Raw genomic sequence first — 26136 nt, 5'->3', positions numbered from 1 at the left:
TTTCAAGGTCCCCCTCGGAAAAAACCCGAGGGGGACGTCACTCCGCGATAACACACTAAAACGCACAAAAACTAGCTCGAAAAGCATCAACGCTACTCAACGTGCCGAGTTTTCACATAACGCCACCTTAAAGCAAGTTATCGCAAGTTAACGCGCGTTAAAGCGAGTTAAAGCGGTCAGCGTCTGCTCGATTTTTGAACCAAACGAATCGATCTTGCAACCTTGCTGCCTTAAGTCGAGTAGTTTTTATTCGGGTTTGGCAACTCGGTATTTGTTTTGGTTTTTTTCCTGCAGTTTCGGGAAAAATAAACAAAGCAATCAGTGTGTTTTATTTTTGCCCACTCGGTGGTGAAATCGCTGCTGGTTTGTGGCGCACGGAGCAGGTGAAATCCACCTCCTCCTCTAATTTCAAGGCTTGCGGAGTCCGTTCCGCATCCGCCTGCTCCATCTCTTCAGTAAAGTCGCACCAAAATATCAATGTCCATCAGGATGTGGTGCGCATTTTATCACACAAATCTGCCAACAAAATCAACCATTAAAATCTTAACTCGAACCCTCAAAAAATCTTACCCTTCTCCTCCTTGAGTTGCAGTCAGAAATCTTCCGTCAGCCTAGTTGTCAGCATATTTTTCGGCCCCCGCATCTGCTCCGTCGGATTCGCCGGTCCCGCCATCGGTGTAAACGGTGTACTACGGATTGTAGATTATCACGTTCACCGTCGGCGCCACAACACGTGAACGTGATAATCTACAATCCGTAGTACACCGTTTACACCGATGGCGGGACCGGCAAATCCGACGGAGCAGATGCGGGGGCCGAAAAATATGCTGACAACTAGGCTGACGGAAGATTTCTGACTGCAACTCAAGGAGGAGAAGGGTAAGATTTTTTGAGGGTTCGAGTTAAGATTTTAATGGTTGATTTTGTTGGCAGATTTGTGTGATAAAATGCGCACCACATCCTGATGGACATTGATATTTTGGTGCGACTTTACTGAAGAGATGGAGCAGGCGGATGCGGAACGGACCCCGCAAGCCTTGAAATTAGAGGAGGAGGTGGACGTAGATATAGAATGCCTGCCGGAAGACGATCGGCGCAAGCTGGAGGCGAATTCTTGAAGGGTACGCGCAACCTAACCTAACTGCCTTAATAAGTAGCGATTGTCGGGCCGGGAGTTCAAGGGTCGTCTGCAGCACCGAAGCAAGAGCTGTTCCACGGTGAAAATAACAAGAAGGAGGTGCTTAACGATTACCAGAATGAGTTCGCAGAATGGGAGGCAGGTGTAGGCGGAGTGCGCGTCGCGATTTGGAGGATTGGGGCCAGATGCAAGATTGCAATGCGCCGATTATCTAAGAAGCTACGGCAAGTTCAGGAAATCATTTTTGGAAGGATAATCTGGAATAAATCGAGCAGTATAAAATTAAATCAAATAAATTATTTAATTTTATCTTTATTGTGTATTTTATCGCTATAAGAACAATTTAAAAGCACGACTTTCTCTCCGCACGTCGAACTTTTTCGGAACTTGTGTTCTCGAGGTAGTTTTGCTGGTGTTCCGATTGGTTCCGGTTGAGCAGCTTCCGTTTCGTCATTTTCTTATCGCATTTTTTTCAATCACGGTTTCAGTCTCGGTAACAGTGTTCCGTCAGACATCCCCGGTAAAGTGCTTGGCAGGATTCCGTGGGGCACTTCGGTGGCTGGCCCTCCGGATGTTCATCGCCGTACAGCACAGCAGACTTATCATACCCAACCCCGGTCACAGTGCGCGGCCCGTTTTCATTAACATTCCATCCGGAAGCTGCTTATTCGCTGAAGCCGGGCCAGCTTGCGTTGGATGCGGTTGTTTTGGGTGGGTATCATTCGACCCACCTAGGAGGTTTGATCGTCTTCCGGAAGACCGTCCTGGTCCTGTAACTTGTTGACCCGCAGCACGGAATTGTCCCGCTTGGAGGCAGATTTCGCACTATGATTGACGCGTAACTTGGCCAACAGGTTCCTTCCGCTTATGGTCCACTATCACATTGCACGTGGAACACATGAATTCCCCGCAGTCCGGATCGTCGTGAAACGTCCCTTCCGGATATTGCCTGACCCGTGTCTCACACGACACGTACAGCGAAACCTTCCTCGGTGGACGCCTTCGATTCTTCCTTTCCCTACAAATTCTTCAAGTGCATTTACGCCTGCCAGTGCTAATCGATTGAACCTTTCCGGGTGTGATCCATCACGACGTTGCACCGGGAGCAAAGCAACTCCCCCCGAAACCGCATCGACGCGGATGCGTGTCCCCTTCGAACATTGGCGCTCTCGGTCCTCGCAGGTCGTGTTAACGGCGGCTTTGGCGATAATGTTCAGGTACTTTACTTTTATGGGAGGAGGAAGATGGTGGAGAAGAAGGATCTTCCTCCTCCTCATGGTCGTCGCGGTTCTCGGGCGACGGGATCCGGTCAAGAATTTCGGTCGCTGATGATCGGTTCCAGCAAAACAAACTGCTCGACTGATTTGACAACGAGAACTGTCATATGCGTTTGACAGTTCTCGCTGTCATAAAAATCGAGCAGTCTGATGCGTGAACGAAACAAAACGCATGCCAAAAAGCGAGTTATCGCGGTTAACGCGAGTTAAAGCAAAATAAAGCGGGAAAGCAAAAGTTAGCGCTGCAAAGGTCTGGAAAGGGAGCTTTATCGCTCGGTCAACGCAGGAGTGTCATCCTCCTCGGGTTTTTCAAAAATCTCAGAAAAAGGGGGGGGGGCACGGGCGCGGGGATGGACCAAATGTCACCAAACTTGGGATTCTTTGTTTTTGGGGCAAAAAAACCCCCATGCCAAATATGAGCAGATTTGGCGAAGGTCGATGTTGGACGCTTGGTCATTTGGGAAGGAATGACCCATATACATTGATAGAAGAGCGTGTTTACAAAAAAATACATCAGAAACACATGTGCACATGTGCATGCCGTGCTGATCGTCGCCGCCGGTAACGGTGAACTCGAAATTTCTCAAAACACGGGCAGACACGAGAGAATGCCCTGCTCGTCTTCACCATCGGTATCAAACAGCTAAACGACGTTTTTTTTTTCTTAACTTATTTTTATTAGGTCCGTTTAGGTGCTGTGACCAGGTTAGGACCGATGGACGGTTCATAATAATTTAAAATACATTTCTAGATTAAATTTTCAAAACAACCTATCCCTTATGGGTTTTCTATGCAGATAGGGCCTTTTGAAAATTTAATCGAGATTTAAAAAAAAAGATGGTCATTTTCCGCCGTATTTCCCGAGCATGTAACTGACAAGTCTCAACTGGTCCACGCGGGTCTTGCAGGTCTGGAACCTGGCCTGTACTCGTTAAAAATGTGCCATAGCTCAGCCGAACTGTAGAGCACCTCCTCTCCTTCCGCCGTGGTGGTGGCACCGGCGCCGGCGCCGGTATTTACTTGACTGCTTCCTGCGGGTCGAGGGCGATCCTTTGGCTTCACGTCCAAGACTGCGCCCGGCAGCGGAGGGAACTCCGCCGGCGTGAACGCCGGAACTGCTGGACTCTGCTTCTCCGCCTTCCATGCCGGCGGTTTCGGTTTCGACGCCTGCTGGCGCCTCTGGATGAAGTCCGCACGCTTAGAGCAGCTGCGGTCCGTGGCTTCGTGGGCTCCAGAGCAGTTGGCACACCGCTTCGGCTCGGCTTCTTGGACTTTGCACTCGTCCGTCTTGTGGGGAGCCCCACAGTTGTTGCACCTCCCCTTGAGGTGAAAGTTACTGGTTCCATGACCCAGCTGCATGCAGTTCCTGCACTGGGTCACGTTCGGCCGCTTGTTCCGGTAGGCCTCCCACCGGATGATAGTGCTTGTCACAACTTTCATCGCTGAGAGCTTCTTCAGATTGGTGTATCCCTTTGGGAAGAACACAATGTACGGAGTTTCGTCCACGGTGGACTTTTCCTTCTGCTTGATGACATGCACCTCCAGCGCGTCCAGCTTGAGATCCCTCTTCAGCATATACTTGACCTCATCCGGTTTCAGTTCATCTGGTAAACCACGAAGAATGACCCGGTGAAATCGTTCGCTTCTTCGACCGTGGGTGTATATTTCCACATTCTTCTTCTTGAGGAGCTCTTGCAGCTTGTCAAAATCATTGACAGAGAAGCAGGTCACCTTAGTTCCAAATCGGGTTAGTTTGTAAATCGGGTCGAAACCAAATTTACAACTTTCCACTATCGCCACGAGCTTGTAAAAATCCGTGGTGTTCTTCACCACCAAAGGTGACTGCTTTTGTTTACTTGCCAACTGGCTGGGTGCTGGAACCGCCGGGACGTCCCCTCCTCCTGCTGGGCTGGCAATGTTGTTGTTTTCCGCTAGCGGGCTGAATTTGTTGTTGTTGAGCAGATTCTGCTGCACTTTGCTATCGTCCTCTTTCTTCCTTTTGCGCTCGTTCGCCTCCATTCCTCGGAATGTTGGGGCGGAAAGTCCACCGAAAGAACCGCGACGGCCACTATCGGCACTTTTGGCCCGCAAAACACGACACCTTCAAACGTAAACAAGGCCGTGAACGCGCGGTTGCCACACGTCCGTCACACAAGAGCACAGCAGGAGAACTCAGCTAAACGACGTTGTCAACAAGATGGACTCGACCGAGCCCCCGTACAACGAGGTCCGTTTCTAGGACATCAAGAAGAAAGTCTCGTCCTACATCAAGAAGATCGGCTACAACCTGGCCGCCGTCACTATCGTGCCCATCTCTGGATGGCACGGAGACAACATGCTGGAACCGCCCACAAGGATGTGCTAGTTCAAGGGATGGACCATCGAGCGCAAGAGGGCAAGACTGACGGCAAGCGCATGTTTAAGACTATGGATGGCATCGGTCGGCGTCAGCAGTTTCACCGACAAGTCCCAGCATCTGCCCCTAAAGGACGTCAACAAAATCGGTGGTACGGGAACGGAAACCGATGTGAACAAGCCCGGTATAGCCATCGTCTACGCCCCGGTCAACCTGACCACTGATTGCAAGTCCGTCGAAATGTACCAAAAAGCCCTGCCGGAGGCCGTGCCCGGAGACAACGTCAAGAACTTGTCCGTCAAGGAACTGCGTCGTGGATACGTCGTCGATGACTTAAAAAAAATCGCCACCCAGGTAATCGTGCAGAACCTCCCCGGACAGATCCCCAACGGATACACCCCAGTGCTTACGAATTCAGCGAGATCCAAAAGAAGATCTTTCGTCGTTCCGGCAGGTCGAGATGAGCTGTGGCCCGAATCGCTCGATAGATCTTGGCACCGCGTGATGACTGGCGGATCAAGACATGCTCTTGCAGCAGGAGGTTTGAGCTTCTCCAAAAGCTAGCGAAGTGCAAGCACACCGAAAACGTAGTCACTAAGATCGAAACGAAAATCTCTAAGAAGATTTGCTGTATCATCCGGTTCTACCCAGTCACGAAATATTCTAGCAGAGCTGGTTCTGTCAGAATCTTGCTAGAACGGTGGAACATTTCTGCTAGAATTCTGTTAGAATATCCAGCTCTGTTAGAATTCTGCTAGAATCCTGCTGGAACGCCGTGACTGGGTAGGGGTCTAGGGGAAGATAACCGTCGAGTTGTGGGCGGCGGTGGCATGAAACGAAACGTAAACAGAGGCTTAGTGGTGTATCAAACATATTGGTGGATATTCTGCTTGATGATGATCGTCAAACGACGCTTGAAGGCAGCCAGGGTTGGTGATTGTTTGCATTTTCTTCGAGTCGGGAACAGAACACTGATGAAGTCTGCAAGTAGTAGACGAAATACGTATCTGTCAAGATTTTAAAAATATATAGCGGAATTAAAAGGAACAACTCGTCTCTTTGTATTCATAGTAATGCATTCTGCTAAAACGCTCAACCAAACCACAATGCATTTTCTTGTTTTTACCAGAGACTAAATGATGTTTTACGGTGTGTTTGCATTTACTTATTTATTTAGAAAATTATACCTAGACCCTCGACAAAGCGACGACACGAATCTTAACGGTACCCTTCTGAACCTTGGCCTCGATGGCCTTCTTGTTGCCCACGGTGGCGGCGACCTTCTTGGTGGCGTGCTTCTTCGCGGCAACCTACGTTGCTCCGGCAGTTTCCTTCTTCTTGTGGACAGCAGCTCCAGTGTCACCGGCGACTGCTAGTAAAGTGCTAGCTGACAATCTCTAGGTTGCGTTTCTTCTCGCCCGGCAGCGTGATTGGGCGCGCTTTCGCTTCACGCCGATTCCGCGGGCCTGCTTTTCGTTAGTCAGCTTCTCCTGGAACTTTCCGACCGACGCCGTCGACGCATTGGCGACGTTGGCAGCAGTCACCAGCTCTGTAGCTGAAGCGGCATCCGGTCCGCTCGCGGAGTTTGAATCGTTTTCGCGCGAGCAATGTTCCTCATCTTTCGTCCTTGTTGGGGTCCGAATTCTGAGGCATCTCTACAACCCAATCCTTCTCCTATTCGGCCTTGAACCGCTTGTAGCCGTAAGTTGGAACCGATTTGTCCAGCACCTTGTCGTACCTTCTTGTCGCGAACTTGATTCTTGATACCGTAAACTGGGGTGACTTTACACAGAAAAAAATATGTAAATTTACACAGCACGTAATTGCTGTTTCTTATGTAAACTCACTCAATGTAATGTTGAAATATGATGTAATGAGCAAAAAGTAATGGAAATTACTCCGATGTAAATCTAAATCTAATGTAAATCATGAATCTAACGGAAACGTTGAGCATGGAAACTCAAATCTGATGAATTTCTACCCGTGTTCGGCTTCCTGTAAATTCCTATTTAATGTAAATCATATATCCAATGTATTTCTGCCAAACGTTGACTTCAAAACTACCCGAACTAAAAATAGTTATGTTTGGTTCTCTTTCTATCGCTCTCATACTTCGCTGGCTCACTGCCTGTGCCTCGACCTGAACAAGTTGATGCTTTAGCCGCTCGTTTATAAAATGCGAAGATAGCTCAGTCGGCAGCGGGTAGCAGCAGTAACACCGAACATCCTACCCGTCGTCCGTTCGATTCCAGTCCAGCGTTATTCCACTTGGCCCTCGACGAGAAAGCGTCCCCTACCTGTGAAACAATTTTTTAAAATCAGAATTTCCTTTTGCTGCCCGCTTCAATCATTTTAAAATAGAACATACACACACAAAAATATTTCCGAATGTTACATCATTTATGATGTAACACTTTTGCACGTCATTAAACATTTAAATTTAAATGCAATTTAATGTAAATTTGCAACAAATTATACGTAAAAACATGATTTTACGTGTGATTCAACCGTTTACGTCGAATCTCAAGTTTACATCAACTGAGTTTACATGTGATTCATTTTTTCCGTGTCGAGTAAATTCACATATTTTTTTCTGTGTAAGCCACACCCTTTTCTTACTGCAATCCAAGTCGAGCTTCTCATTCCCATTGGCCAATCAGAATTAGTTGATTTGAACTAATGTAAATTCCAAAAGTAATGTAAATTCCAAAACTAATGTAAATTTTCAAAACTAATGTAAATTTCCAATAAATCTAATGTAAATTTCCAATTGACCTAATGGAAATATACATCATTTATCATGATACCTTTTGGTACATGATAAATAATGTAAATTTACAGAAATATTTTTTTCTGTGTAATAGCCCGGGGTGACTTTGATAGGTTTTTCAAATGCCCGTCAAATTAATATCTAAACATTAAGGGATAACTTATTATCGAACATATATGCAAAAATTAGACTGTTACATTGGATGTATCAAAATTAGTGGCCAAATCAAATTTCTATCAATGTCACCCTGCACAAAAAAAAATATTCCTGTAAATTTACATTATTTATCATGTACCAAAAGGTATCATGATAAATGAAAATGATGTATATTTACATTAGGTTCATTGGAAATTTACATTAGGTTCATTGGAAATTAACATTAGATTCATTGGAAATTTACATCAGTTTTAAAAATTTACATTAGTTTTGGAATTTACATTAGTTCAAATCAACTAATTCTGATTGGCCAATGGGAATGAGAAGCTCGACTTGGTTTGCAGTAGAAAAAGGGTGTGGCCTATGTTCTATTTTAAAATGATTGAAGCGGGCAGCAAAAGGAAATTCGGATTTTAAAAAGTTGTTTCACAGGTAGGGGACGCTTTCTCGTCGAGGGCCAAGTGGAATAACGCTGGACTGGAATCGAACGGACGACGGGTAGGATGTTCGGTGTTACTGCTGCTACCCGCTGCCGACTGAGCCATCTTCGCATTTTATAAACGAGCGGCTAAAGCATCAACTTGTTCAGGTCGAGGCTCAGGCAGTGGGCCAGCGAAGTATGAGAGCGATAGAAAGAGAACCAAATATAACTATTTTTAGTACGGGTAGTTTTGAAGTCAACGTTTGGCAGAAATACATTGGATATATGATATACATTAAATAGGAATTTACAGGAAGCCGAACACGGGTAGAAATTCATCAGATTTGAGTTTTCATGCTCAACGTTTCCATTAGATTCATGATTTACATTAGATTTAAATTTACATTGGAGTAATTTCCATAACTTTTTACTCTTTACATCATATTTCAACATTACATTGAGTGAGTTTGCATAAGAAACAGTAATTACGTGCTGTGTAAATTTACATATTTTTTCTGTGAATGTTTGGCAGAAATACATTGGATATATGATTTACATTAACACCTAAACTCCTAAGCTCGAGAAAAAGGGGGAATTTGTATGGAAATTCCCCCTTTTCTCGAGCTTGGGAGTTTAGGTGTTAAATAGGAATTTACAGGAAGCCGAACACGGGTAGAAATTCATCAGATTGGAGTTTCCATGCTCAACGTTTCCATTAGATTCATGATTTACATTAGATTTAGATTTACATTGGAATCATTTCCATGACTTTTTACTCTTTACATCATATTTCAACATTACATTGAGTGAGTTTACATACACTCAAAAAACTGTTCACCACAATGTTGCATGAAAATATATGTGATTATTTTCCATACAGTATTTCATGCAACATTGACATGAACGTCCGGTGGATGATCAACACCAGCACACAGAATCTTGATGGCTTTTCACTGTCACATCATGTCAAGTTTGCATGAATTTCACGCCAGATTTGCCTGACGCCTCATGCAATATTTACAATAATGTATTGTGGAATTCACATGCCTATTCGTTGGCTTTAAATGCGATCGATGCATTATTATTTCATGGTAAGAATAATTAAAAGAGTTTTAGTTTGTAGTCGCAAATATAAAACGTTTTTATTATCACTTTATACAACTAAAGAACACACACATATGATTCACAATTTTATAACCAGCACACTAATTATACACACACAGTTTTGCGATCAATCCTCTCGCACTTATCTGCCACTTCCACTCATTTGCGCACGCTGGAAGTTTCCGGGCTGGCCTCGTTTTAATCGTCCTCCCAGACTCACTCAAAATTCATTTTCTTGGCAGATCCCTCGAAATCCTTTGGCCTCCTGGCTCATCTAATCTGGTTTCTCGTTCACCTGAAAAAAAGTATAGAAACAAATTGCTTACTTCTTTTGAGCCACATTTTTAAGAACTTTTTAAACTTACCAGCAAAACAAGACAACTTGAAGATTAATTGATTTCAATTTATTTATCAATTTTACTCCGATTAGTCCAGCAAAAAAAGCGACAACGGACTGTCTGCCACATCCGCTCGTCCAAACAACTAAAAATCAACTGAATTGAAATCGGCTAAGTCCCGGTCATCGAGCTCAACAAAATTTGCAGACAGGAATTTCATGCAACCTCGACTAATTTTTCACCACAATGCTGCATGAAAAGGTGTATGGATTTTTTCCATACTGGTTTCCATGCGGGTGTTGCAAGATTGTCATGCAAACGCAAAACCAGCTGACCGTAAGCCACGCCTCCGAATTTTCAGGCATGGATTTCACGTGACATTCAGTTGTGTGAGTGTAAGCTGCGTGAAAACCAAGCAGAGTTGACATGAATGCATGGTGATAGTTGCATGACTCATGTGAAACGTTGTTTTGGACCAAAAATTGGCTGCCACCGGAATTTTCATGCAGCATCGTGGTGAACATTATTTTGAGTGTAAGAAACAGTAATTACATGCTGTGTAAATTTACATATTTTTTCTGTGTGGGCTCACCCTAGTTTACGGTATACCCTTTGCTTCAGCGATTTTTCCAAATTTTGTGAGCGGCTTTGGCGGCTTCCCATTTTGTGAGTTTTAGGCACGGGCTGCACCGACAACAACATCCTCTTCCCGTTCGGTTAGCAGTTCCCAGACGGCATTGATCAACAGTTGTGTATCTTCCCGGGTCGAATCCATCAGGTAATGCGCTAGGTAGGTACTATTCCACCGTTATTGGCTTGTTTTTCTCTCAATCTTTCTGCTTTTGCAAAACCTCTTTAACGATGTCCATTGGAACTACAGACGGCTTCCTTTTTGGAAGCGGTCTTCTGCGGAACTGGCTGCTTGGTGGCGGCCGCAGTGTTCTTGGCCTTGGCGGTGGCAATAGCAGCCAATTTTGGCGAAAGCCGCCGTCGGAGCCTTTTTGCCAGCAGCGGCAACGTTTCCGGTAGCAGCAGCATTCGTTACCTTTTTGACCGGCTCGGTATTTGGCTCTTTGGAGGTTCTTTGGAGGTTGCCCTTCCCCCGAAATAACCTACCTCATAGCACGGAATCGACGCTAGGGGCCAGAAGTTTATTCCGTCGAGTTTATTTCTTGTGTCGTGGAAAAATTTAGGCTCCCATGTCAATGTCAATGTTAAGTCGTTTGTGAAAATCATTGTGAAGATTGAGAAATTCTGAAAAACGTGCGTGACTCAAGGTTACTCAATTCTATTCAATATTTCTCAAAATTACTCACTGTCTTACCCCTTGACCACGAACAAAGTGTTTAAATGCCATGGTACGTTTTTCAAAATCATACCATGATATTTGAACACTTTGTTCGTGGCTCCCATTTTCATAAACGCTTGTCCAATAGGGTGTAATATCAAAATCGATTTCCCAGCACAGCATTATTTTAGTTCCTTTTGGGGTCCTAAACAACTCCCCAAAGTTTAGGAACGATTCGTTTATTCCTCACTTTGCGCAAAGCGATTCAATTTTCCATACAAATTTGTATGGGAAAACCCATTTTTTTTGGATTTTGATATTTTAAAAATCCAAGTTTCACGCTGTACTAAAACCGGATTCATATTAGGATGCTCTGGAATGTGCTCTACAACTTTCCCGAAGAGAGTATGGTGCTAACTTGCTCCTGAAAGAAGATACAGCGTCCTCAAAACTCGTCTAAAACGTGATTTTCGATCAAAAAACACGTTTTAGACGAGTTTTGAACACACTGTATCTTTTCATAGGGGCAAGTTAGCGCCATACTCTCTTCGGGAAAGTTGCATCCGAATATGAATCCGGTTTTGTTATATCGTGAAACGTGAATTTTTTAAATAACATAATTCGAAAAAAATATTTTTCTCATACAAATTTGTATGAAAAATTTAATCGCTTTGCGCAAAGTGGGGACTTAACCAATCGTTACCAAACTTTAGGAGTTGTTAAGGAACCCTATAAGGAACCAAAAAGTTGCTGTGCTAGCGAAATTTGGACAACTTTATTTTTTTCCATATAAACATATTACACCCTATTGTTCAATCGTCCCCGGCAAAAAAATGCCAAGCTTTAGAGGTTTGTACCGAGCTTCAGGGTGCTCCAAATTCCAATGTTATATATACCAAAAGATGCGCAGGGATTGGCCTACACGCCGATGATGTTGAAGATAAACGCTTCAGTGGCCAAAATTCGCATTCGCATTCGCATTCGTGGCCAAAATGCCTCAAAAAGTGACATTTTTGAAAAAAGTTAAATCCACGAGGTGGTCACTCCAAATATATTGCATTTATTTCATAAGTTAATCCGTATGTGCATCCATATTTACGTGCATACACCATTCCTCTATGAATTTTATTTCAGTGTTCACAGCTGTCATCGCAAACGCGCGCACTGTTTACAAACAACAAAAAAAATCAATCTGTCTCTATTACATTTTCCGGCCGGGCGATTCGCTGGCGCTCTATTATCATCCCGGCAGTTTCATGGGCCAGCAGCTTCGTCGTGGTGAATCCGGATTTTCCATTGTTTTGTTGTGCGTGTTTGGACTCAGTAAGGCACCAGCAATCGAGATGGTGGTAACCCAGGAGGACAAGTCGATCGAGCTGCTGGACGTGGACCCTCAGGAGACGGAGGACGACGGGGCGGTGGTGGTGCTGGCCTGGTTGATCCAGAGAAACTCAAGCCGGGCGATTTGGTGGGCGTAAACAAGGACTCGTACCTCATCCTGGAGACACTTCCGGCCGACCGAGCAGTATTCGGACATTGGCGGGTTGGACAGGCAAATCCAGAAATTGATTGAGGCCGTCGTGCTGCCGACGACGCAAAAGGACAAGTTCAAGAACCTGAGAATTCATCCACCGAAGTCGACCTACCTGAAGCTGACCGGCCAGTAGCTGGTGCAGATGTTCATCGGAGACGGTGCCAAGCTCGTCTGGGACGCGTCCGCACTGACCAAGGAAAAGTCGCCGGTGGTTTAATTTCTTTTTATTTGTGAAATCAGTTTTTTTGTATTGTTAGATATGATGAAAAAAAAACGATATTGACCGCCCCTCCTCTCCCTTCTCCCCCCATGCGACAACTCGTTGGGTTGCGAACAGGTGCGCGTACTTTTTCAACTTGCTATTCGGCCCCACGATGAACATAAAGATCCGTTCCTGCTTCAACCACTCTCGATCCCAGTTGTCCACCAAACTGCTTGGAGTCACGATCAGAACCCGCTTCACAACCGGCTGCCCGTAAGGTCCCTGATTCTTCAAGGTGTAGATCAACGCCAACGTCTTCCCCAGTCCCATCTCGTCGGCCAAAATCGCTCCAAACTGTTCCGAGTCTTCGCGTTTCATTCCCAAAACCCTTCCCGCTGGTGAGGCCGCAAATGCTTAGCCACGCAGTACGAAACGCAACCCTTTGTTATACTTCCACTGATCGAACAAAGGCTCCCGCATCATCAATGGAACAAAGTCCTCCGCAATCGCTTCCTCCCCACAGTCCCAACCAGCTCGACACCACAATCGGACTCCCGGCGCACATCGACTCCGGCGGCCTAAACCCTCCTCTCGCCTCGAATCGAACCCTCTTCACCGGCACATCATTCTCCTTGGCCACCTCCCCATCAATCCGCTCCACCAGTTCAACCTCCTTGCTCAACCGCGAACCCTCCTCCAGCTACTCCCCCTTCACCAACCCGGAGCTCCCAATCACCTTGCCGTCCTCGTCGCCCAACGTGACGCTCTTCCGGCCACGATGGTCAACGTTCCGTCGCCCTCCCACATTTTGTGCTTTTTGGTCGTTATTTTGCCCCAGCACACTTGCGTCGTCGTTGGTTCTGCGGGGGCTGCCGGCTTTCTGACTGCGACGGCTCGGGCTTCCAACACGCGAGCATGGTTCTCCGAGCTGGTGAGCAGCTCCAGCATGCCTGGGTCCGGTTGGGCTTGCGGTAACGGCTGCGGTCGGATTGTGATGGTGGTGGAAGTTCGGCCGGCAGGGACCGCTTCATCGACGGTCCTGCCGTCATCACCCGCATTTGCTTCTTTAGTAGAAGTGCTGACGTTTCTGGTCCCGCTGTCCCAATCTTCGTAGGGCACCGGAAATCCTGAAGGTGACAAAATATACCTCAAGCTGGATTGGAGCGGTGACAGTTTGTAAATGAAGGAAACAAACAAGTGACAGTTCTGAACTGTCACTATCCACACTGAGCAAAATTCAATTCCGAATATCGTGCAGATAAATAATATTTACGCTTGTATTTACGATATTTACGAAATATTTACGGAAGTAAATCCAATGCGCTACGGATCAACCATGTGCCCAACCCCGTGGTTAAATCCCATTTAAAATTCAAATGCAAAGCGCCAGCTTATGTTACGTCCAATCAAGCATCAAGCATCAGACATCTGTGCTCATATTTTGGATTTGGGCTAAGTATGCCCACTGAACATATATATATATATATATATATATATATATATATATATATATATATATATATATATATATATATATATATATATATATATATATATATATATATATATATATATATATATATATATATATATATATATATATATATATATATATATATATATATATATATATATATATATATATATATATATATATATATATATATATATATATATATATATAAGAAAAATAAAGTTTTTGTTTGGCCATTTGATCAATTTTTCAAAATATCTTATAGCTTTTAGACGCAAAGAAAGAATGAGTTTGGCATTTAAAGTCGTGGCAAAGTGTCTGACTATTGTATCGTGATTTCACATGGCGATGTCGAACCGTACGTTTCGGAGATATGATTTTGAAAATAAAGACTTTCGACGCGCACGCGGAAAATGACGAAATCGGCAAAATCAACTTTTCCCACTAAAACTGCGATAACTTTAAAATTTCAGGGATGACCTATAGATGTTATGGTATCAAAAGTTGCGTCTTTCAATTACGAAAATTTTGATACCCAAACATCTATAGGTCATCGCTGAAATTTTAAAGTTATCGCAGTTTTAGTGGAAAAAGTTGATTTTTTGCCGATTTCGTCATTTTCCCGTTTTTGCGCGTGGCGCGTCGAAAAACTAAGTTTTTATTTTCAAAAAATCATATCTCCGAAACGTACGGTTCGACATCGCCAATTTTGTGATATGTTATGTGAAATTTTCCGAGGAATCCGATAAAAATATTTTCAGACATAGGCTCTTTGGTCCAGACACGGTCAAAACGCCATTTTAAGTTTTCATACGACTTTTCAAATGTTAAGCTAGATTTTGAAACTTTTGACTATTTTTCCCAAATGGCCAAACTCATCATCTTTCTTTTGCGTCTAAGACAGCTAAAATCGGATAAAATGGCGCGGAGATATGATTTTTTGAAAAAAGTGGTTTTTGCGAAAAATTACGAAAATTGCCATTTTTCGAACCACCCTAGCACGATGTAGGTCACCCTAATGGCCAAACAAAAATACGGGTCTAATTATTTTGGCCAAGGAACCCCAGAAAAATTTGAGCCCGATCGAGAACTTTTTTCGGTTTAGGCTCTTTTGAAATGGAATTGCTGTATATATATATATATATATATATATATATATATATATATATATATATATATATATATATATATATATAGTTACGGAAATTGCTTTCCGCATAATTGATCGACGCCACCAACATCGTCAGCACAGCCGGCAACAGTAACCCAAACTGCGAACAAAGCTAAACTTCGTTTACCTCGCCGCGATTAAAGCAAGTAGCTCGATTAATGCACTGTAAGCAAAACCTCAGTACCTCGTGTGTGAGGCTCTGGGGGACTTTTCAATCATAATAAAATCAGAACGTTTTGGACCGTCAAACTCAACACTTTGGAGTAATTAATTTAGAGAAAACCCCCCTGGCATAATGGGACCTTTATAACTGGCGCAGTCGAGTCTTCGCCGGAAGGTGGCTGTGCCCAGTGATTGAAGTGGTCGTTCGCGAAAATCTCGGTAGTGAGACCGAAAGTGCAAGTTAATGCGAAAAACACGGCAGTTGTTCATTCAGCAGAAATTCGTCACCAACGGCTCTGGAGATCAGGAGTGAAGCAGCCAAGGAAATTACCTGGTGAAGCAGCCACCGACCGAAGAAGATGAACCAACGTTATCCGCTGGATACTTCGGCAAGAGGCGTGATACCATCGTGTGCACATCGCGAAAAACTCGGTCAGAGTTCAGGAGCGCAGCACGACATGGACGTCAACACCTTCGACGAGGAGGACAAAGGAACAGCGTTACCCGGATTTTCAACAAGCAACAAAATTTAAAGTGAAAAAAAAAATCCAAATTCAAAATTCAAAAATATTTTTCCAAATTAGATAAGTTAAGTGAGTGTGTGTGAGTAAAAACAAAATCAGCAATTCGAAAATCAGATTAACTAATTTGACAAAAGGAAAAAACACGATTCAAAATTTATTTTTTTAGAAGGTGTGTGAGTGATAAAAAAACAAAGAAAATCATTTCAAAATTATGTAGCAAAAAAATTTAAGTTAATCGAGTGTGTTTGAAATTGTTAAGAGGAAACATTACAATGAAATAATAGTTTGTTTGTAATAGCTAATTACAAGTCTCGATTTGTAATTCAGAGTTACAGAAATGTAACAAACGAAGATGTAATTAAGGATTACGTAATCTTTGATTACAAATATTTGTAACACTTAATTACAAAACAACAACAACTATAATGTTTCAAACATCACCAAAGAAGCTTCTGATATTTCAAACTCGCTGAGTGACCTGTTTGGTAGTTCTTTCCGATGGAAAATTTCTGTGCAGTCGATACGGATCGAGACGATCCTTTCTTGGTGAGGGAGCAGTTACGGAAATTGCTTTCCGCATAATTGATCGACGCCACCAACATCGTCAGCACAGCCGGCAACAGTAACCCAAACTGCGAACAAAGCTAAACTTCGTTTACCTCGCCGCGATTAAAGCAAGTAGCTCGATTAATGCACTGTAAGCAAAACCTCAGTACCTCGTGTGTGAGGCTCTGGGGGACTTTTCAATCATAATAAAATCAGAACGTTTTGGACCGTCAAACTCAACACTTTGGAGTAATTAATTTAGAGAAAACCCCCCTGGCATAATGGGACCTTTATAACTTATATATACAGCAATTCCCCACGAAAACAGCATGGAAAAAAACAAAAGTGCTCGGATCGTGCTCAAAATTTTTCTGGGGGTTCCCTGGCTGAAATAATTAGACCCGTATTTTTTTGTTTGGCCATTAGGGTGACCTACGCCGTGTTAGGGTGATATTATTTTTTACATAACATACTAAAAAATGGGAGGAGTTCATTAACAGGATTCCGAGATATGATTTTTTGAAATTAAAATCCGTGTTTTTTGACGCGCCGCGCGCAAAAACCGGAAAATGACAAAATCGGCAAAAAATCAACTTTTTTCACTAAAACTGCGATAACTTAAAAATTTCAGCGATGACCTATAGATGTTATGGTACCAAAATTTTCGTAATTAAAAGACGCAACTTTTGGTATCCAGACATGTATAGGTCATCGCTGAAATTTTGAAGCTATCGCAGTTTTAGTGAAAAATGTTGATTTTTTGCCAATTTCGTCATTCTCCGGTTTTTGCGCGCGGCGCGTCAAAAAACACGGATTTTATTTTTAAAAAATCATATCTCGGAATCCTGTTAATGAACTCCTCCCATTTTTTAGTATGTTATGTAAAAATTTCCGGGAATCTGATAAAAATATTTCCAGACATAGGCTCTTTGGTCCAGACACCGTCAAAACGGCATTTTAAAGTTTCATACGCCCTTTTCATATGTTAGGCTAAATTTTTGAAACTTCTTACTATTTTTCTTTGAAAGGCCAACTTATCACCTTTCATTTGCGTATAAGATAATTGAAATCGGTTGAAATGGCGAGGAGTTATGATTTTTCGAAAAAAGTGGTTTTTGCGAAAATCGACGAAAATGGCCATTTTTCAGACCACCCTAACACGGCGTAGGTCACCCTAATGGCCAAACAAAAAAATACGGGTCTAATTATTTCGGCCAGGGAACCCCCAGAAAAATTTTGAGCCCGATCCGAGGACTTTTGTTTTTTTCCATGCTGTTTTCGTGGAGAATTGCTGTATATATATCCTCGGCAAACCGAGGATCCCCTTGTAGAGGATATCCATAGGGACTCTCATGCCAAATATCAGCCCATTTGGTTGATAATTGGCCTGTCCCCAGCGGTTTAAAGTTTACATAGAAATTACTATGCGATTTTTGCGCATTTCGTTCAATCATGATGATTTTCGAAACATGTTATGGATTTTATTTCTACTTTAATATTAAAACTGCTGCTTATGGGTGGCCAGCTTCCGCGGTATGCCACCGGTCACGTCCGAAGACCCCAGGCTGAGCAGGTTACGGATGGACGTTTCGTTGGGCAGCAACATCGCGACCTTCATTTTCGAGCGCGACAGCGATGTAGAGAACAGGGTGGACTCGTTGCCGGCCATCATTTGGACAGGCTTGGAGGAGTTGGCCATTGGTTGTTGATTCGGGAAGAGAAGTCGACGTTTTCCAGCTGGGAAGTGAAGCGCCTGAACCGATAGTTCCCTCTTTCGAGAATGGCACAGATGTTGCCAGTTCATCCGGCAGAAGCTGCGCCGTCGCGAGTTGAGCGTTTGCAGGCGGGAGTTGCTGAAAGAGTTTGAAAGTAAATTAAATTGGCTAGACACTGAACACATTCTCATTACTCACCGGTGACTTCTTCGGTATTCCAGGTAGATGTTCTTGATCAGGTTCGTCGGATATCGCTCCAACCTCTGGAAGTAATCCGAGTACGACAGCTTCATGACCTGCGGCTTTCGTACAGACGGTCCTTCCAGAACTGGTGCAAACTGTTTTTCCGGATGTTTATGTAATACTCGTCAAACATGTCCCGCACCACTGCGGACCCTCAAGATATCCAACACTGTCCCGTCATCACTTCCGACACATAATGTTGGTCGTAAACCGCCGGCACCGAGTGCAACATCCGCGCTGACCACCTCCGATTATGCTGCTTCTCGTCGTTTCCCTCTTCCGTCGGACCCTTCTCCTCACCGTTAAAATTAACTTTATCGTACTTGTTCAAAAAGCGGATGTAAATCTGCTCCAACTTCAATCTCGTCTACACAGTAAAAAAATCATAATAAAATTATATCAAAAAAGGGGTGCATCTTTTATGTCAGAAAAAAGCTTTAATTTAACTCTAATAATGTGTAAATTTACATCTGGCAGACGCTAGGAAGAAAATATCTGTAATCCCAAAAAAAATATCAAACCGGCGATAGTTAAATCTACACAGAAAAAAATATGTAAATTTACACAGCACGTAACTACTGTTTCTTATGTAAACTCACTCAATGTAATGTTGAAATATGATGTAAAGAGTAAAAAGTCATGGAAATTACTCCAATGTAAATCTAAATCTAATGTAAATCATGAATCTAACGGAAACGTTGAGCATGGAAACTCAAATCTGATGAATTTCTGCACGTGTTCGGCTTCCTGTAAATTCCTATTTAATGTAAATCATATATCCAATGTATTTCTGCCAAACGTTGACTTCAAAACTACCCGAACTAAAAATAGTTATATTTGGTTCTCTTTCTATGGATCTCATATTTCGGTGGTCCACTGCCTGAGCCTCGACCTGAGCAAGTTGATGCTTTAGCCGCTCGTCTATAAAATGCGAAGATGGCTCAGTCGGCAGCGGGTAGCAGCAGTAACACCGAACATCCTACCCGTCGTCCGTTCGATTCCAGTACAGCGTTATTCAACTTGGTCGTCGACGGGATAGCGTCCCCTACCTGTGAAACAACATTTTAAAATCAGAATTTCCTTTTGCTGCCCGCTTCAATCATTTTAAAATAGAACTTAGGCCCACGGGGTTGAGCACATCGTTTATCTGTAGCGCATATGGAGCAACTTCCGTAAATATGGTAAATATCAGTAAATCCAATGCACGATTATGCACGGCATGCGCGGGATTTTAAACGAAATTTTGATCAGTGTGGAATGTGACGTTTCTACACATCAGCTAGAAATGTCATGTCTAGCTGTCATTTGTTTTGTGTTGGACGAAAACGCGGATTCCGGCAAAAAAAAACAATTTTGTGCTAGGCCAGGTTTCCGATTCCTCCTGTCCTCCTGTGCTGAACATTCAAAATGTTCCTTTGCCAGAACGGCCAGAACCAGCACTGTAACAATAGAACAGTTTGGACTGAGTGGGCGGTAAGTTAGAATGTGAAAACCAATCAGGATTTTGACATGTTTACGCTTTTTCTGATTACTTTCAGCATTGAAATTGAACCAGAAATGCAACGACGAATGTTGATTCATCCAGCGCTAATTTGGCCAACTACATGGAAAATTATCTGGTCTTGTTCGAGAATCTGCCGGACGTCGAAGGCGGTAGTGGAAAGGAAGAAGATCTTAGTTCTTCCACGGGTTAGTTGAACGGCGATGGCCCCGGAAGAAACAGACCGTTGGCGGTCGCCGCCTTTTCGACAGACCAGTTCAGTCAAGCTACACAACGTATTATCATCGTTGCCGGTACCAGCTGGCAAATGTGACGTCGTTCTCCGGGTCGTAGGCGAATTCGCCTACGTGCAGAATCCTCGTGGCGAGAAAGGTGTCGTAACCTCAATCCACAGACCACCGCAAATTTCGCGCTATCACTCGCACTTTCGGGCCGAACTTTGATTCGCGCGGGACGGCCTCGTCGCCAAAATGCTGTGATCACGGGAGCAAAATAAAAGTAACGCGATTACAGTCTAGTAATTAGAATTTTATTACACGTCCAGCTAGTTCGGGCTCGGTCAACTAATGGTAAAGAACAATCTCTCTCTCTCTCACTAGCAATCTTCCGGTCAGCTGTCACTGGGTGGTCATGTTGACGTGTACCGTTGTAGACGGCACCAACATTCGGTAGGGGCGCATCGCGTGGCCCTAACACATGCTGAAACATATCGGAACTTATAGATTTTGCTGATACGCGTCGAATGAAATCAAGATGATCGAAATCCATAATAAAATAAGGATTTTATGAGTGATTTTAGAAATTGCAAAAATTCGTTTTTTTTTGTACATTTTAACCCAAAATACTCAAACTTCAACAACTTGTAACTTTTGAACCCCGGGGTTTAGAGAGTTCATCCATGTCTCGGCGAGATCTTTCGAATAAAGTTCCTTCCGTTCGTGTACATCCTTGGGCCAGCTCCCATACACATTTGCCCATTCTCCTTTGACTGGTTGGTGTTATTGTATGTCGCAAATGGTGGAATTGGGTGGCCTAGTGTATTATCTTTTTAAAGTTTTTTTTTTTGTTTGCAGTTTGCTTGTAAATTGGTGGCAATTGCGTTACATTACGCCTGGCTAGCGGCATTTGCGTGGACAACAGTAGATTGTGTACATTTGTACCGTATGCTGACTGAAATGCGAGATGTCAACCACGGTCCAATGGGTTTTTACTACGCGTTGGGTTATGGATCACCAGCGCTGTTGGTCGGATTGTCAATTGGTGTCCGCGCGCATGAGTATGGAAACAGTGTATTGTACGTATATTTTGTGGATGTTTTTTGTAAAATTATCGACTTACTTCAAGGTTATTTTCTTTTCTTTTTCAGCTGCTGGTTGTCAGTGTACGAATCAGTTATTTGGTGGCTAGTTGGGCCGGTTGTTGCCATGTCGGTGATAAGCTTGTTAATTCTGTTTATGTCGGTTAAAGCGGCATTTACAATAAAAGATCATGTTCTAGAATTCGGAAATCTAAGAACCCTACTCTGGCTATCGGTAGTGTCGTTACCACTAATGGGAATTTTGTGGGTTCTTTCCGTGCTTGTTGCCTCGGAAAGTTCTCAGATGCTTCAAGTTTTACTGTCTGGCTCTGTGATAGTTCATGCTCTGTTTTCAGTCGTCGGATATTGTATAATCAACAAACGTGTACGTGAAAATTTACACAGGAGCTTCTTGATTTGTACTGGAAGGAAAGTTCCACTTCTTGATTCTTCAATGGCTATCAGTATTAGTTCCCAGAATGTTGGCCCGACTACCAAGACACCAGGTTTTACTGGTCATTATGAAACAGCACGACGTAATATTGGCATCAGTGCATCAAGTACTACGTCTCGTAGCACTACAAAAACAAGCTCCATCCCATACAGGTGAGAGACCTTTTTTCAGTACTTGCTGAGTGCTTCTTAGTCTGACTGCAAATAATCTTTTTTTCAGAAGTGATAGTCAGTTTCGACACACTTCAACATCGACATCAAACTATAACTCAAACAGTGATGGTGGGCCAACTTACGTTAGGGGTTACGAGAGTAGAGGTATGCGAAAAAGTAAGGTTACAGGTCAGGACGGCACATCGCACCATCAAAAAGATCGACACCACAAACGTGATTCCGATTCAGGTAGTGAAACCGATGGACGAAGCTTCGAACTAGCTTCGAGTCACTCCAGTGATGATGAAGAATCCCGTGTTGGTCGCAATAGTAGCACTCACCGTAGCAATGAAAGAAATTCCACATTCTACCTATCCAATATTATGGAGCACGTTGCAACTACCCCTCCGGAATTGCATGTTGTGCAAAGTCCTCAGGTAATTAATTTGATTTGATAAACAAAATCGAACTAGACCAATCACAAAAAGAGGACAATAATTTGTTCTAATTTATATTCTTGATGATTGATTGGTATCGGTCGGAACAGACTCAGAACGGTTTTTTTAAAAACAGCACTTCCGATCGGCTCAGTTTTTGGTATCAAATGAATAACTAATATTCGAAACATTTACAGCTTTTCCCTAACGTCAATGATCCGCGGTGGTCGAATCGAGTACCTGATTCATACATAAACAGGCCAAATGGTAAGAATTGAATTATTTTTCCTTGCATGTTCTGTTAATAACTGTTACATTCAACTCTCAGTTGGGCGTTGGTCACAAGAAACGGGATCAGACAACGAAATGCATCCTCAAAACGTTACCAGTACTTTGCCGCGACCGGATCTTACCGATACTTCATATTTGCTTCAAGACAGAATGGGAGTGCAACCATCATTACTTGAAAATATTCACGAAAGTTGCAACTTTTCGAGTCAGAACTTTATGCATGAAAACAACAGCCACAATATCAGAGAGTACAGAGACTTTGAAGACATTCCTCAACATATAACAATGCCGTACATTGCTGACGCAGGAACAAATAACCTACCGGGTTCCGCCCAAGTAGTCAATCACATGCGTGCCTATAACTATGACACTCCTTATACCATGAAAGATATTTGCTATGATCCATCGAAAACAAACAACTCTATACCTCAGTCGTCATATATAGGAAAAGAACGTATTTCATCAGAACTTTACAGCCCGAGAATAGATAATGTAGGCTCGTTCAAATCCAGTGTACAATCGTTATTGAAAAACGATTACCAACGTCATAAACAGCACAATGAAACGGATCGTATGTCGGAGAGTTCCGATAAAAATCCGTACAATTTCCCCTACACTGCTGAGGAAGATCATTCAAGCCACAACTATGCAACACGACACGAGGACACGAGGCGTCATCAATTGAATAACCCATCGTCAATTCAGCCCGAGGCTTCATTAACAATTGTCAACAATGACACAGAGTATGTATCACTTTAATTATTGCTCATAATCAAGCTTTGGTATCGTAAATGGGGGTGACATTGATTGGATTCCAATTTATTTTTCAAATATGATTGAAACAACATGAAAATTAGTACCTAAGTTTTTTTGTCGCGATTGCTTCCGGGAAATTTTGGGCAAATTTGGCTGCCGATTGAATGTGATTTGAGAACATTTGCATAATTTATGGAACTTCCATGATCAAAGGGGAGATTTCACGAAATGAAATACGCCGACGCGTTAGTTAGATTGTCCAAAAACGTTCTGATTTTATTGTAATCGAAAAGTCCCCCAGAGCCTCACACATGAGGTACTGCGGTTTTGCTTATTGAGCATTAATCGAGCTACTTGTTTTAATCGCGGCGAGGTAAACGAAGTTAAGCTTTGTTCGCAGTTTGGATAACTGTAGTCGGCTGTGCTGATGATAGAGGGTGACGTGCGGGAATTCCCGGGAAATCGACCATTTTTGGATCTCTCGATTCCCGAAAAATTCGATCGAGACTCCCGGGAAATTTTAAACTTATAAATGTCGAAGCAAAACTATATAAATTAATCAGAAAATTACTTGGAAAATTCTAAATTGTTTAGAACATTGGATGTTCAATGTTCGATGTTGAAGTTCGAATAAAACAATTCTTCTCTAATCTTCTTATTCAGAAAGTGTAAATTTTAAATTCCAATAATTATAATTGAGAAAAGCCAAAAAAATAAGGACCCCCAAATTTACCATGAAGCAGTTACACCTCAGAATTGAAATCTAAAGTTTTTTTAAACATTATTTTTATTTATTATTTCTAAGAGGTAAAGCTTTTCCAAAATAAGTCCGATTTCCATATCCTCTCTCGAGCATAGCAATCTTCAAAATCTGTTTTTTTATTCTCAGTCCCTAAGTTAATTTCGCTGCATGTATGGTTTGGTAATTTCCATTTTTAAAGTCAATAAGTCATTTAAGTATAAATTGATATTAATTTTCAATGATTGCTTCAATATGAGTTTTGGTTTTATAATTGCAATTGGAGACCTTGATATGGTTAAATTCAGAAACACAGTTTTTTATGTTTTATTTTTCAAATAATATAAGATAGGTTGAATTGAAAATTTATTATAGGAGTTAAGTTGGCAGAATATTTTCTCAGATTCCATAAAGGCGATAATGATAGCGGGTTTTAGTTTTCTTCAAATTTATTTTTCAGATAAATGCACAGAATGAAATGTTCAATCATGATAAATTTTGCTATAACTTGTTAGCTAATTTTATATTTTTAAGCCTGCATGATTTGATCTGATTAGTTTGACTGTATAAGCAAAGAACTTTCCCGGATCCTTTCAATTAAAGTCAAGCCTTTTTTGAAGTTTATGTTCCTCGACTCTGACCAAAAAATAAAAAAGTTAAAAAAATTAAATTACAGGCCACGGTTTCAACATTTGAATGAAAAAAGTCCAAAAATTTTAAGTATTGACGAATTTTTAATTGTTTGAACAAAAAGTTTAAAAAAATATAAAGATATGAAATTTTTATTCATTTTGAGGAATTTGTCCATCAATATTTGGGTCATTCCATCTGAAGCGGAACAGCATTTGAAAATTACCCTCTCCGATCCTGCTCAAATTTTGCAGAGCTGTTGATACTATCAAAACATGCAAAAATCCCGAATTTCATCCAAATCGGACCACCCTCCATTTTTGTACATCCCCAAAAAATCGACTTTTTGCGATTTTTGACCAAAGGAGCGTTCTTTTATTACGTAACGCAAAATTTAGGATTTTGACCCCCTCCCCCTTTGTAACAAATTGTAACAGATGAGCCTTCCCCACCCCCTGTAACGCGTAACGCAAGGTCTTTTGCAAATTTTTATGAGTGCTTATATGAAAATTTTGCGTTACGTAACAGAATTTTTCAGCAAACCCCCTCCCCAATTTTCGTAACATTTCGTAACAGACACCAACACCCCCTCCCCCCCCTAACTGCGTTACGTAATAAAAGAACGCTCCCAAACCTCCTAGTTTCAAACAGCGATAGCTCAGGAACCACAAATCGTAGAAGGTCGGTCTTAGACTCAATTTTGAAGGAAATTGGACGTAGAATCCATTTCCGTGATCAAAATGATGATTAAAATATTTTTCTTACCTGTATTGCGCAATTGAAAACTTTAAACGGCCGTATCTCAAAACACCCCAACTTATTTTTTTATTTGACCTCACCATCGTGTTCCCCGGCCAATTTTACATAAGAATCACTTATCGACAGAAATGAATATGTTTCGTTCCAGAGATATCGAATTTTAAAGTTTTGTGTTTTCGTGATTACCTACATCAGCTTCATTCGCCGCATCTGCTAGAAGCACACAGGCGAGCTGATCAATAACTGCTACCTGATCATTTATTGAAATAATATTTCATCATAAATAATCTTTATCAAATTGGGCAAAAATTAACTGTATAACACTGTAGGAAAATGGAGTTTAATCGCGAATGTTTATCTGCTCAAAAAAATGAATGAAGTGAATTTCTGTGCTAACCCACAGGACAGAGCAATAACGACACACAGTAAAGGGCAGAATTGGATTCCGATGGAGCGAGCAGGAAAATGCAATTAATCTTGTTAGTAACACTGAACAATAAGAGCACGATACATTCAAAAATCAAATTATTCGCTCTACAGCATTGCCTTGGCGTTCTGGATTGCGAGATTCCTACTCGAAACTAGAGGGCTTTTGTTAATTTGATTTGGTTAACCGCGGTGGATTTTATTGAAATAATTCGAACTGTCAAAAATCCACCAAAGGGTCTACCGGTGGATACTTTTCTACCACAGTTTTTTGT

General features: G+C 42.3%; 2 protein-coding genes across 2 annotated transcripts in view; both read left to right on the top strand.

The window, feature by feature from the left end:
• The window catches only part of LOC6051051 (protocadherin-like wing polarity protein stan), an 86087-nt gene that overhangs the window by 49347 nt on the left and 10604 nt on the right, over positions 1-26136 (top strand). Inside the window, exons 6-10 of the mRNA XM_038263587.1 lie at positions 20994-21214; positions 21287-21823; positions 21891-22260; positions 22458-22527; positions 22589-23294. Of these exons, the coding sequence (XP_038119515.1) occupies positions 20994-21214; positions 21287-21823; positions 21891-22260; positions 22458-22527; positions 22589-23294 (1904 nt within the window). The remainder of the gene's footprint in view (positions 1-20993; positions 21215-21286; positions 21824-21890; positions 22261-22457; positions 22528-22588; positions 23295-26136) is intronic.
• On the top strand, positions 4067-6574 carry LOC119769860 (elongation factor 1-alpha-like). The gene has a single exon (XM_038263591.1). The coding sequence runs from the start codon at positions 4847-4849 to the stop codon at positions 5333-5335; it is 489 nt and encodes a 162-aa protein (XP_038119519.1). The 5' UTR covers positions 4067-4846; the 3' UTR covers positions 5336-6574.

This window comes from Culex quinquefasciatus, chromosome 3 (assembly GCF_015732765.1).
Source record: "Culex quinquefasciatus strain JHB chromosome 3, VPISU_Cqui_1.0_pri_paternal, whole genome shotgun sequence".
Classification (NCBI taxonomy): domain Eukaryota; kingdom Metazoa; phylum Arthropoda; class Insecta; order Diptera; family Culicidae; genus Culex; species Culex quinquefasciatus.
The sequence above is the reverse complement of the archived record's forward strand: the minus strand, read 5'-3'. Positions and strand labels throughout refer to the sequence as shown.